General features: G+C 56.0%; 1 protein-coding gene across 1 annotated transcript; it reads right to left on the bottom strand.

Moving 5' to 3' along the window:
- Nucleotides 1–712: 712 nt before the first annotated feature.
- On the bottom strand, nucleotides 713–12,191 carry IL10RA (interleukin 10 receptor subunit alpha). Its single transcript, XM_042904574.1, has 7 exons — nucleotides 12,065–12,191; nucleotides 10,182–10,302; nucleotides 9,401–9,585; nucleotides 8,343–8,509; nucleotides 7,573–7,723; nucleotides 6,609–6,730; nucleotides 713–3,416 (listed from the first exon to the last, which is right to left on the bottom strand). Exons 1-7 carry the CDS (start codon nucleotides 12,129–12,131, stop codon nucleotides 2,493–2,495), a joined length of 1,737 nt encoding a protein of 578 aa, XP_042760508.1. The 5' UTR covers nucleotides 12,132–12,191; the 3' UTR covers nucleotides 713–2,492.
- Between the last annotated feature and the right edge of the window lie 235 nt (nucleotides 12,192–12,426).

Below are 12,426 nucleotides of genomic sequence, written 5' to 3'. Positions count from 1 at the left end.
AAAGTGCACCAGAGACCCTGGCCCTGACCCTGAGTTTGCTCCATCTGCCGGGCTGAGCCTGGGGAGAGAGTCAAACCCACGTGTGGCTTTTCGTGGAAAGAGAAGGTTGCTTTCAGAATCAAATGCAGATGGCTTCCGCACTTATGAGAAGCACCCGTGGGTCACACCTCCAGGTCGAGGGGGTCAGGTGGCGGGGCTCCAGGAAGGTCTGCTCTCTTTTCCAAGCGGTCAGAATCCACACTCAAAAACATTGCCTTGGGGGCACTGGGGTGGCTCAGTCGGTTGAGCGTCTGACTTCAGCTCAGGTCATGATCTCATGGTTTTTGAGTTCGAGCCCCCGCGTCGGGCTCTCTGCTATCCGTGCAGAGCCCGCTTCGGATCCCCTGACCCCTCTCTCTGCCCCTGCCCCCACCCCCATGCTCTCTCAAAAAGAGCAAACAAACAAAAACAAAAAACCTTTGTCTTCTACGTTTCCTTTTCAGCTTTCCAAAGGAATGTTTCTTTCACTTACATACAGTGTCATGATCTCTTACATTACATACCCATTACGTCATGTTAGCACGAGGGCTCAGACCTGTGTCCCATTTGAGCCTAAGTCTTCGTCCCTGCTAAAGCGACATCACACATTTTATTCCTTATCAACCTCCATGAGCAACAACTTGAGTCTCCCACCAGCCACCGTGTCATCAGAAATTTGACTGGTTTCACCAGGTTCCTGTGGTCCTGACAATTTATTGAAATAAAAAAAACATACACCACTGACGTACAGAGCTTTTCTTTTAAGACCCGTTCATACCCACCCCCTCGGTGGAAACTCACGTCCCTGTGAATGAAACGCATCAGGCATGGTTTTCTAGATTTGCAGATGAGGAATCCGAGGCGCTTCAGTTTACAGATGAGGAAATGCTACGCACAGTGGGGTCGGAACTGGAACCAGGGGGGTCAGAACCGGGTTCTTGAAATACCCAGAATTCTTTCATGGTACGGTGCTCTCTCTTCAATAAATAAGGGAACAAGATAAATAAATAAACCTTCCGAGGGAACCCTGAGGAGCTCCTCAAGCTTCAGTGTGCAGAGGGAGTCATCAGATACCTGAGAACCTCTTGGTAGAGTGTGGTGGGGGAGCAGGGGCGGTTCTGGCTGGATTCTCTGAGCCGCTTGTCTATTCTTGGAATGCCACAGAAAGATGTAGGGCCGAGTGGCGACTCTTCGGGGGCGGCTGTCAGGCCTGTCACCCCTCCCAGCTTCCTTGCCCATAGACTGTAAACTGGCTTTGAAGACAGAATCTTAACCCCGAGTGTGGGGACGCAGGGCCCACAGCCGCCCCCTTTCTGGGCCCAGGTTCTCTGATGGTTCTCTCAGCGCGACACCGTGGACTTTTGCTAAATCTGTTAGTCCTCAGCGTGAGAAGGAAGCTGGTTCTCTGCAGACGTGGGTTCTACGGTCTGCTTCTTCCCAGCCCAGGCTCACACCGGGCCGGAGTCACCCCCGAGGCCAGCTTGGTTAACGTCCAGCGGGGAGGGGCCCCCTGGAGACTGAGTCCTTATTCCAACTGGGGCTGGTCCCAGCGCACACAGCTGAACCCCGAGAGAGCAGTGACATGTCTTGCGGGTCTGGAGCTGGATGTTAGCAGTAAACCCAAGTGCAGGTCCCAACCCGGACCCTCTGGGGCAGGCGAGCTGGTGCCCAAGTCCACCGACAACCTGGAGGGCTGAGTTTTGACCAGTGACCGGTACAAATAGCCACGGCTTCTCCAGCGCTGTCAGCAAGATGGTGGAGGCCACAGGGTGGGGTAGTGAGTGGCTTGGACACGGGGGCTTCGTCCCCTTGTGGCTCCATAATGGCGGTTGGTAGACTGGCTGACCAGGGCAGATTCATCTGAAGATCTTCTGTGACAAGCTCCCCGCCTGGGAGGACTGCCAGTCTGGAAGATTCTCCGTGTGACCATCCTAGAGACCACACCTGATCTCCGGGTCCTCCTGTTTCCTCCTAGAAATGACCCTGCAGGGAGGCTCTGAAGCCCCCACCCTCCCAGCACTGCATCCTGCTGGAGGCCCTGGCACATGGTTAGCCTGAGAGGGAGGGCTGGGTCTGAACCGACTTCAGCTTGGTGCCCTCACCACCATAGCTGGCCTCACCACATTTCCAGAAAACCCTATGATTTCCCCGAGCAAAGACTCTTTTACAGTATAGGAAGAGCCCCTAGAAGGGAGGAGATCTCCGCCCTGCCCTTCCTGGTCCTGCCAGAGTCTCTGGGGCCCTGTCTGCATAACCGGCCAGTGCCATCTGGATACCCTGCAACAGTATAACGAGATAGCCTCTTTCTGCCCTGGGCACCTCAGGCAGCCCTGCTGGGCCTGGCGAGGGCCGGACCTCCGGAACTTGCAGAAGAGTGCTCACACTGGCCTCATGAGTCACTTCTGACCCCTGCGGCCCCTCCTCCTGGTCCAGGAAGGGCACGGCTGACATCAAAAGCAGCCCCTTAGCCTGAGTCACTCATTCGAGTGCAGGCTGGAGATCAGAGGCAGAGGGACCAGGTTTGAGTCAAAGCGGTCCAGGAGACCACCTGGGGCTGCCATACAGTCCAGAGGGGCCAGGTCATGGGCCAAGTTGCAGTCAGATGCTCCTAGGTCCCTGGAGCTGGTCAAACCCAGAAGTGACCACTCCTCAGTTGGACGACTCCACTGTCCGGTTGGGGTCCCTGATGCAGGGCGAGTCGTTCCTGGGTCCTGTTTCAAATAGCCCTTGGCCAGGGCCAGCGGGGGCCAGCCTGCCTCGGCATCCAGGCATGTCCTGAACTTGGGGCCGAGGCCATCTGTCGAGGCGGGCTCTTCCTCCAGGCAGCCTGCCGTGGTTGCTCTCTCCTGTGTGCATCTGGTTTGCTTTAGGTAGCCCCGGAATGCCACTGAGGCTGGGTCTTCCTCCCCAGGCACCTCAGGCCCTGGGGGATTGACACGGCCCAAGTCTGAGACCCCCTGCACATCCCCAGGCTGCCCTTCTGAGTTTTGGGCTAGACCGAGGCCGCTGTCGTCCTGGCCCTGGCTGCTCTTCCTCACCCGCTGCTCCCAGTGGGGTCCGGTGCCAGGACTCGGGCTGGGCTCCTGCAAGCAGATCCCGCTGTCTGTGCTGTTGTTGCTGCCACCGCTGCGGCTGCTCTCCGGCTCCCGGGGCGCCCCCTTTCCCACAGTCCCCGCCGCCTGGGGGTGGGGGACCGGCAGGAGGAACTGGGACCCCTCATTCTGCAGGGATGACTTCGCACTGCCAAAGCCGCTGTCCGTGCTGCCGTGCAGTTCTGAGTTCTTCAGCTCCGGGGACACTTTGGGGAAGGCCCCCTCGTCAAGGGGATGGATGGTGTCCTGGGGCTCTGGGCAGGGGAGCTGGAGGACCAAGTTGAACGGATGGGGCTTCCCGAAGACCTGGAGGGGAGAGGGCAGAGTGAGAAAAACAAGGGTCACCTGCAGCAACCCACTCCAGCGTTGCAGGTGAGGCCCCGGGTCCGGGAGGAGAGCCCAGGGAGGCTCCGCTGTAACCGAGGGGTCCCTGTGCTTTTTGTTGTCATTTCAGAACCGACCTTTCCTCTTAATGCAATTCTCAGTTTGGTTCAGGCCTGTGTGCTCACAGCCCGGGTGGAAAGGCAGGTGGGATGGGAGCCTGCAGGGAGCGGAGAATGTTCTCGGCTCCCTCGGCACTGCTTTCCACACCTGAGAGCAGGCCGGATTCCTTTGGATACATCTAGAAGTGAGTGCCAAGCTTTTTTTTGACGATGGCCCAAAATAGGGAATGTGTTACATAGTAACCCACCTACAAATAGCCTGTAAGTCTGTAACTCACGTTTAAATAACTGTCCCTTAACCCCTCTCCCCCTTGCTGTTCTGTCTGGGTCACACTGGGGTTCTTTCTGCCCTGGAACGCATCAGCTCAGTGCTCTCAGGGCCTTTGCACATGCCATGCCCTGTGGTCGGAACACTCTTCTCTCAGCCCTTTCTACGGCTGTGTCCTCCTTAACACTCAGGTCTCAGCTCAGCTCAGCTCTCCCCAGAGAGGCCTTCCCGATCATCCTGGCTAGAGCAGTGCTCCACACGGTCTCTGCATTAACCTAGTTTTTAAAAAAATTTTAAGTGTATTCATTTTGAGAGACAGTGAGAGGGGGAGGGGCAGAGAGAGAGAGAGAGGGAGAGAGAGAATCCCAAGCAGGCTCCACACTGATAGTGTGGAGCCTGATGCAGGGTTCGAACTCATGAAATGTGAGATCATGACTTGAGTCGAAACCGAGAGTCAGACTCTTGACCGACTGAGCCACCCAGGCGCCCCAGCATTAACCTAGTTTACTTCTTTCTAGTACTTGGTTCCTGGAATTATTTTTTAGTTTATTTTCTACCCCCTACCAAGACCCACGATACAAACTCCCCACACCCAGCAGAATACAAGCACCTCGAGGGCAGGACCTGCCTAGTTTTGTTTGCCACAATGTTCCTGGCGCTTAAGCTGAGCTGGCACATACTGGGCACTCATAAGGTTTGCTGACTGACTGACGGACTCACTGTTGCACATCTGCCCTAATTCCCTTTGTAAGTTTTGACTCCAGTGCAACCCTTACTGGTTGAGTTCCTATTGCTATCCTATAGGTTGGCGATGAAGGACAGCTGTTTCTAGAACCAGACTCCATGGCCCAAATCCCAGCTCTGCCTTTGCCAGCCGTGTCACCTTGGCTCAATTATTTGTCCTCTCTGTGCTTTCGTGTCTTGCCTGTAAAGTGGCAATAAGGACAGTACCTGTCTGGTCATGTTGCAGTTAATGCATGGAGAATGCTTTGAACCGTGCCTGGTACATAGAAGGCACTCGGTGAATGTTCGGTGAATCGAATTTTATGCTCCCATCTCTAAGGAAGTGTTGTTTCTCCATTTCCTAGAGGAGGAAATGGAACCTCAGAGTGGTTAAATGACATGCCCAAAGTCACAGCAGCAAAGAACAAACCTGGGATTTGTACTCTGCTGGCCTGATTTGAAATCCCCATTTGTCCAAAGATCAGATCAAAACAGCTAATGAGTGGGACGAAGCAAGTGAGTGTGAAGGTGCTAGAAGGTGCCAGAAGTTATTGGTAGAGTTCGTAATGGCCATGATCATTTGATGAAGGGAACTGGGTTGCCTTTATCTTGAGGAGGCAAAAATTCTCAAGGAGAGCTCAATTCTGTGATCCAGATGTCACAGAGGAGCAAAACCCCAGAGGTTGCTTGTCCTCTCCTTTGGCATTTTGGATCTGTGTCGATTTCACTGGGTCGCATTAGAGTGAAAAGAATACATATACGTCCGCTGCCCCAACAGGCTGTGATCAAGCCCCTTGGGACCAGGGGCCACTGCCGGTTTGTTCATCTCTTCCTGGACGCTCATCCTGATGCCCAGCTAGGAATCCCCGCTGCAGTTACCAGGACCACTCCTCCCCCACCCCTCTGCTTTCCGGTTCTCCAGCCCGAAGGGCAGCCGCCATGAGACACTCACCTCTAAACCTCCCCCATCCCAGCCCCAGGCCCTGCGTATCGGATGTGCTCCAAGTACGTGTTAAACAGGCCAGTGTATACACGTTTATAGAACTGAATCTCCCCAGAGTACAGAGAAGGAGCCATGAGTGACATACTTCAGTTAGACACAAGGGAGAACTTTTTAGTCTCCTAAGGTACCCAGGGCACAGGAACACGGTCCTCTGCTTCCTGGACAAGGCTCTAAGTAGGGCAGGCAGTCGCTTCTCTCCCTGCCTCCCCACTTCCTGGAGTTCTTACTCAAAATCATTCCAGAGGACCTGTGTCTCTCTTCTTATTTTTCCCAGAAATCCTGGGATCCCTCTGAGTGGGGGGATACCCTTCCAGCTGTGGCCTTTCCTAGGGCCCCTGGCTCCCTGATGGGGCCGGTCCTCCCCAGCACAGCCCACGGCTATCGCAGTGATGGCGGCTGGGGGGATGTGGCCGCAAGCTCTGGAGCAGCCTGAATCCCAGGCGGGACGGGCGGGACAGTTTGGAGATGCTGGCTTACTCGCACAGGTGCAGCCGTTGCACGAGACGCTCTGGAAGAGGGTCAGAGACCCTGGCCATGACCTCCTCGGCATTACCACCCGCTCTGCTCTCTGCCACTCTGGTGGCAGCACTAGGTGGGTGCTTCTAGGCCTGAGTTCTTCCTCTTCCAGAGCACTCGTCGTCACCAGCCGGTAGGTGGGGGGAAAGACTGGGCTTCGGCCTGACTCTTCCTGGCCCTGTGACCCCTGTGCGTGGAACAGTCCCTCTATGCCTCCCCATAGGGGAAGATAAAATGAGGATAATACCTGCCTCAGAGGTACTAATGCACAGGGGCTGATCCATGGCCGATGATAGTAAATAGTAACAAAAACACCTTGGGGGTTGGGACTACTCAGTATGGATCTTATCGGGGCTATTAGAAGATAATGTTCTCAGCACCGGGCTCTGCATGTAAGCCTTGCCTCTGTCCCCGTGGTCCCTGAGGAAGGTGCCTGCTGATAACGTCAGGGCTGAGGGAACGGACCGTCTGGGGGGAGCCCGCTGCCTCCTGGAGCCCTGGTGCGGCTAGGGAGGATGGGATAGTGGCCCCTCCTGGGGACTCACCAGGACGGTAGGCAGCTTCCTCTGGCGTCGCACGTACAGCTGGAGGGCCAGGCAGTAGGCCAGGGCTCCGCAGAGCAGCAGGACGAAGGTGAAGAAGATGATGAGGTTGGTCACGGTGAAATCTGTAGGCCCAGAGAGATGTGTTTGTGGCCCGGCAGTTGTGGGACGTTGGAGGGGTGGCTCCCGGGAGCCACCGAGTGCGGGGCCCAGGTGATCCCCCAGGCTTCCTCTAGGCTATACAGCTAGATGTTTCTGGATTCTTGAGAATCCCTGCCTGGCCTTCCAACCTCTGTCCTGAAGGATTCCCTCACTAGGCACACTGACTCGGCTTCCGGCTTTGCGCTCGATTCACGCTACGGCACGTGGAACGGTGGGGCAGGGTGGTACAGCGGGTGAGAATGGAGGCTTTGGGAGCAGCCAGACCTGGGCTAAGTCCCAGCTCCAGCACTCACTAGCCGTGAGGGTATGGACAAATTACACAGCCTCTCTGAGCCTCCGTTTCCCCACATAAGATGACTGTGAAGGACACAGCACCTGCGGAGAGCCTGGCTGCAGCAGCTGTGGCAGGGGGCAGCTCAGTTCGGCTTCCTCGGAGGGGGAGGCAGGGTTAGAAGGCCCTCTGTGCCCAGCTCCAAGGAAGGACGGCTGAGGAATGTAACAAACGGGAAAGACCATAGGTGGCGGAGGTAGGCTGGGGTGGGGGTGGGTTCTTGGGAAGCACGGCTGTGCTCAAGTGGAAGCAGAAGCAAGAGGCCTGGCTTTGCCACCATGTCCTAGAAAGTTGTTTATACCCACAGAGCCTCAGTTCCCGCGTCTCTAAAATGGGGACAAAAGGAGCTCACCCACAGGGCTGTGGGGAGGAGCGCCCATGGCATCGGCAGCCCTCAACCGATGCTTTTCTGGTTGTGTGAGGCCCTTCCTGCCTCCCTCCCCGCCCGGACAGCAGCCCTGGCCGCAGACTCACACTGTCGGGTAAGCACAATGCACTCTTCCTTGGACCACAGCCCCCTGTTCACTCGGGAGGCCACAGATGGCTTCACCTTGACACAGAATTCTCCCAGTTCTCCAGGAGGTGAGAGGCTGAAGGTTTCACGGTTTATCTTCTGCTTTATGAACTGAAACGAAAGCAACACAGCCATAAACAAAATATCCCTGGCTCATGGGCTGCGGGAGCCGAGAGCTGGGGAGCCGTCAGAGATGCTCCAGGCCGACCTTTCTTCAGTGTCCTTTCTCAAACATCACAAACCCGCTATCATCAATGCAGCCCAAGATCTCTGTGATTAACATGATTTATCTCGTACTAAAAGAGAAGTGGAACATTTTACGGGACACTGAGGACCTTTCTAGAAGGGGCTGGAATCAAATGGTGGAAAGAGCCTCCTCTTTCCTGGCAGATTCCAGACATCCCACATACGGGGTGTCCATGGGCAATCACATAGCCTCTCGGAGCCTCATTTCCCCACTTTCAAAAGGGAGTAAAATATCCACCTGCAAGGGTGTCGGAACTAACAGCTATCAGATGTGTGGCATGGTGCCTGGTGCTAGCAGGCAGGGTCCTCCCTGCCACCTGGCAGGTGCATCTTAACCCAGGGCTTCTCGACTCCCTTCCCCGCCCCATGACCGCCCTCCACTCTGCCAGCAAAGTCCCCCACGGGTGCACAAAAGGTCCTGCCGGCCCGGGGTGACAGGGAGGCCCAGGGAGCCCAGGGGCTGCGGCCCCGGGGAAGTCCATACCGTAGAGTTCCCCGGCACCTTGCGCAGCTTAATCTCGTACTCTCGGAAGTGTTGGAAGATGCTTTCGTAAGTGTCGCCCGTAGGGGCGATCCTGGGCCTGGGGAGCTGGATCCGCCCGAGGATGATGCCGTTGTCCACCTCTAGCTTCACGCTAACCATCAGAGTCACTGAGCAGGGAGGCAAAATCATGAGGCCGGCGGGCTGGGGAGGGCCTGGGTGCCCCACCCGTGCTTGGCCTCTAGAGTCCAGCGTTACCCGCCCTAAAACCTGGGCCACTGGTTTGCAACCCAGCAGAACATCAGGACTTCCTGGGGGCTACATTAAAAATATAGATGCCCCAGGCCCACTCAAGACACAGTGAATCTCAAGTTTTGAAACTGGGCCCTGGAAACATTTATTTTAAACACGCTGCCCGGGTAATATTTCTGCAGCCAGCTGAACACTGGCCTGCGGGCCGGCATTTGGGAGCCAGTGACCTCAGAGACCATTGGTCCTGGCTCTGAATTCTGGAGAGTGGGCTCACCACACACATAGAGTGTATGGTCAGTTCCAATTTGCAGAATAGAAGAATCCCATCAAGTTTGGGGCTTACCCTTTGACCTCTAGAAAGAGAGACCCCCAACTCTTCATCAGCATCTCCCTGCCTCCAAGCCTCACACCCTGACCCCTGGGAATTCAGCCTGAAGCAGGTGAGGACTAGATCTAATTCGGCCTACTGTTTGCTGCCCCATGCTGAGAGCTTATGGATTCACTTCCTCTTCCAGAACTCTATAAGTACACAGGTCTGGCCCTTGTGACTCAGCTGCTCCAACTCGCCCCGAGACTTCTCTTCTGTAGGATAAACAACTCCAGTTCCCTTTTAAATCTTGAACAACTTGGCTACTTTCATCTAAATCTTCCCAAAAGTCCTGACTAGTTGTTTGGGCAACGCGGTGCCCGGCCAGGAAGCCTGGCTGGATGGCAAGCTATGGGAGCAGAGTAGAGTTCTAGACTAGAGTTTCTGGCAGGAAGGGACCCCCAAAGCCATATTCCAGGTCCAGGGGAGTTTCGAAAAGCACCTTCATCCAGGGAGAAGCGGGTGTTGGTGTTGGTCCAGTTGGAGTACCGGTTTCCAGCCATTGCCCGGACTCTGGCTTTGTAGCTACTGTCGTGGTACAGGTCCAGGGTCATAATAGTGAGATCACAGGACGGCACCAGGGTCTGGTTACAGCTGGGGGTGGACTCCCAGGAGTCTCTTCCATACCTGGGGAGATATCCGGATCAGAGCATCAGTAGGGAAATTTGTGCTCAAACCTGCCTCCTTTAAGAGGAAAGCAAGGGGCCCGGGGAGAGAGCTCAACGATGGTCCAGCCCTCAGGGCATTTTCTCTGGCCCAGGGCATCTAACTGCAAGAATCTCTCTCTTGGTTCTGGAACCGCATACCAATTTCTCTTAGATTGGAACATCTAACGGACATCCCCTTCCTCCAGGAAGACTTGCTACCCACTGCCACACGGCCTCATTTCTCCTTTCTCCCGACTACATTTGCAGTCCTTTGGGCTTTTACTTGTTTTCCGACCATATTATGGATGCACTTCCTGTTTTTCCAGTAAGATGGAAAAAACCTTGAGGGTGAAGGCAACACCTTGGCCTTTTCACCCCAGAGCTCCCAGCGCACTGCTCAACGCACGAGACTCAAATCAGTACTCGTCAACTGATGGATATGCACCAGGGTCCTTCCTGGAGTCACTTCGATGACAAGACCGATTTATCTTCCCGTGCCAGGAAACTGCAGGGGATGGCTCCACCCCCTCCCGCACCCACCTCTCTCCTTTCTCCATCTCCCCTTTCCATACATACCTCAGAAGCTCCACTTCATAGTAGGTGCCTTCTGACTGATTCGGGATGGGAGTCCAGTGGAGGATATGGGAGAAAAATTCTGCTTCAAACCACACAGATGGAGGGCTGGGAAGTTCCGTTCCTGGGGCAAAGAGCGTGGATATCAGAGTTGGTGGAGCCCGCCTCCCGGGGATAACGAGGCTGACGGTGGCCATCAATCTTACAGCCTCCATTTATCGAGTCCTTTGAGCTGAGCACTCTGCTAAGTACTTTTTCTATGTTGTGTCAGTTAATTATCCCAGCAGCCCTCCAGGGTAGGCATCTAGTACTCCAATTTTACGGAAAGGTTAGGTGACTTGCCCAAGGCCAATGGAGTGAGTGAGGGTCAGGGTGAATCCAGATGGGTCTGGCTCCAGCCCCAGGCCTCCTCTCTGCAGTTCTTGGGGGTACACAGATGTCCTGCTTGTTGGCATCTGTTTCTCTTCACAGCTCTCCTGGGCAGTCCCAAGCTGAGTGCTTGCCCCATTCCCCCGCTTCTAGAAGGGCTTTAGGCTGGCTGACAGAACGAAGCAGTTTTGGTTCTACACAGGGCTGACGGCATTTCCACCCAGAGCCAGCACCCTTGGCTCCACGGCGAGATACTCAACGCCACAGCCGAACTCCCATCTTCCGCCCTTTGCTCCTCCCATTCACCAGGGGGAAACTCCAACTTCAGGAGGCCTCAAATGAACTTGCCAGGGTGACTTGGGCAAATTACTTAACTTCACCAGACCTCTCGTTTGTAAGAATGTAATAAATACACCTATGCTGAGAGTCTTGCCACTCAAGTGCAATGAGGTAGGTCAAGGCCAATACCCAGTCAATCCCTCTTCTCTCCTCCTTGATCCCTTAATGTCTCTCAGTCTGCCAGCCACTCTCCCAGGCTTCCTTTGTTCTCTAGTTTCTCACCATCTGTAGTAATACTTCTTCTAGAGTTGTCATTCGCACAGAGTATATTTCCCCTGTCCCTTTCTTTCTTTCTTACAATGTCTTTGATCCTCAAGGCTGTGTTTCGATTTCAGAACATTGGATGGAAAGTGAAAAATGCAGCGGGTCTCTGTGGTGTTTGGGCTGCGTGTCCCCGACTCAGCTCTCGATCATGTGAACGGCTGACTGCATGTTTTACTTTGTATTTTGGTGTAGATGCGGTTTCAGTCCCTGCTCTCCCTGCCGCCACCTCGCTGCCCTTTCATTCTCTCTCCAGGCTCGTCTCACCTCCCCTGCAGAAACTTTCCAGGACAGCTGGCTGGGTTAGAAGACTGAGCTAAGGGGTGGGAGGAGGTAGGGGGAGGCAGGTGGCAGTGGGAGCACGTTAGGGGCTAAAGAAGAAGCAGGGGATGATCAGATGGACCCACAGGTGATAGTGAGGGGAAAGAGCTGGGATGAGCCAGGGCATGGCACGGGGAAGAAACAGGTTAAGTGGACCTCTAAGGGAAGGTGGAGTCAGATGGGGAATCAAAGTCATTCCCCAGGGGGGGGAAGCAGTCTTAGCTGGCCGAGAACAACAACAAAAAAGGCCAAGGCTAAATTTCTGATCGGCCTGGAAGTGGATGGACAATAAGCCGGGCGCGGGGGTGTTATCTGACTTCTCTATCCACCCCCTTACCCCCCATCAATTTAATGCTCTTACCCTTCCACAACGGGGAGCCTAAGACTCAGGCTTGCCGGAATGAGGGAGCTTCCGGGGGGGGGGGTGTTGGACAATGGACTCCCCTCTCCCCGGAGGGACAGCCAGACGGGGTTCCCCGTGGAGCGCACAACTTTAATGTAGGGGCGACGAAAGGCGGGGGTCGCGTGTGGACACGCACACAGCCCAGCCGGGCGAGCGCGGAGCGGGCAGGGGAGGGCCGGGCTGCGATCCTTACCGTGCGCGCCGGAGCAGAGGCGCAGGCTGAGGAGCACCGCCAGCGGCACTACCAGGCGCGGCAGCATCCTGGGCGCGCCGCATCCTCCGGGGGCCGGAGCCGGGCTGCGCGCGTCCAGCCGCGACTCCGCGGCTCTGCCTCTGAGCGCTCGGGCTGGCGGGCTGCCCCGCCCGCACTCCGCCAGGCTGCGTCAGAGGGGCGGGGCCCCGAGACGCCCCGCCCCCCTCCCCCCGAGGCCGCGGCCCCGGATGCTCGCGCGGGCCGCTGCCCTCAGCCCCGAGCCCGCAGCTCTGCGCTCCCCGCCCACTCGGGTGGGGAGGATGCGGGGGTGGGGGAGTGGGCGGGCACAGGGCTGTCCCGGG

Source organism: Panthera leo, chromosome D1, assembly GCF_018350215.1.
Source record: "Panthera leo isolate Ple1 chromosome D1, P.leo_Ple1_pat1.1, whole genome shotgun sequence".
Classification (NCBI taxonomy): domain Eukaryota; kingdom Metazoa; phylum Chordata; class Mammalia; order Carnivora; family Felidae; genus Panthera; species Panthera leo.
The sequence above is the reverse complement of the archived record's forward strand: the minus strand, read 5'-3'. Positions and strand labels throughout refer to the sequence as shown.

Excerpts from the sequence above, each read along its gene's own strand:
- IL10RA (XM_042904574.1), bottom strand. The coding sequence starts at position 12,131 with ATGCTGCCGCGCCTGGTAGTGCCGCTGGCGGTGCTCCTCAGCCTGCGC. Across the intron at positions 7,724-8,342 it reads AGGTGCCGGGGAACTCTACG|TTCATAAAGCAGAAGATAAA; the intron begins GTATGGACTTCC and ends CTTTCGTTTCAG. Across the intron at positions 3,417-6,608 it reads GGAAGCTGCCTACCGTCCTG|GTCTTCGGGAAGCCCCATCC; the intron begins GTGAGTCCCCAG and ends TCTCCCCTCCAG.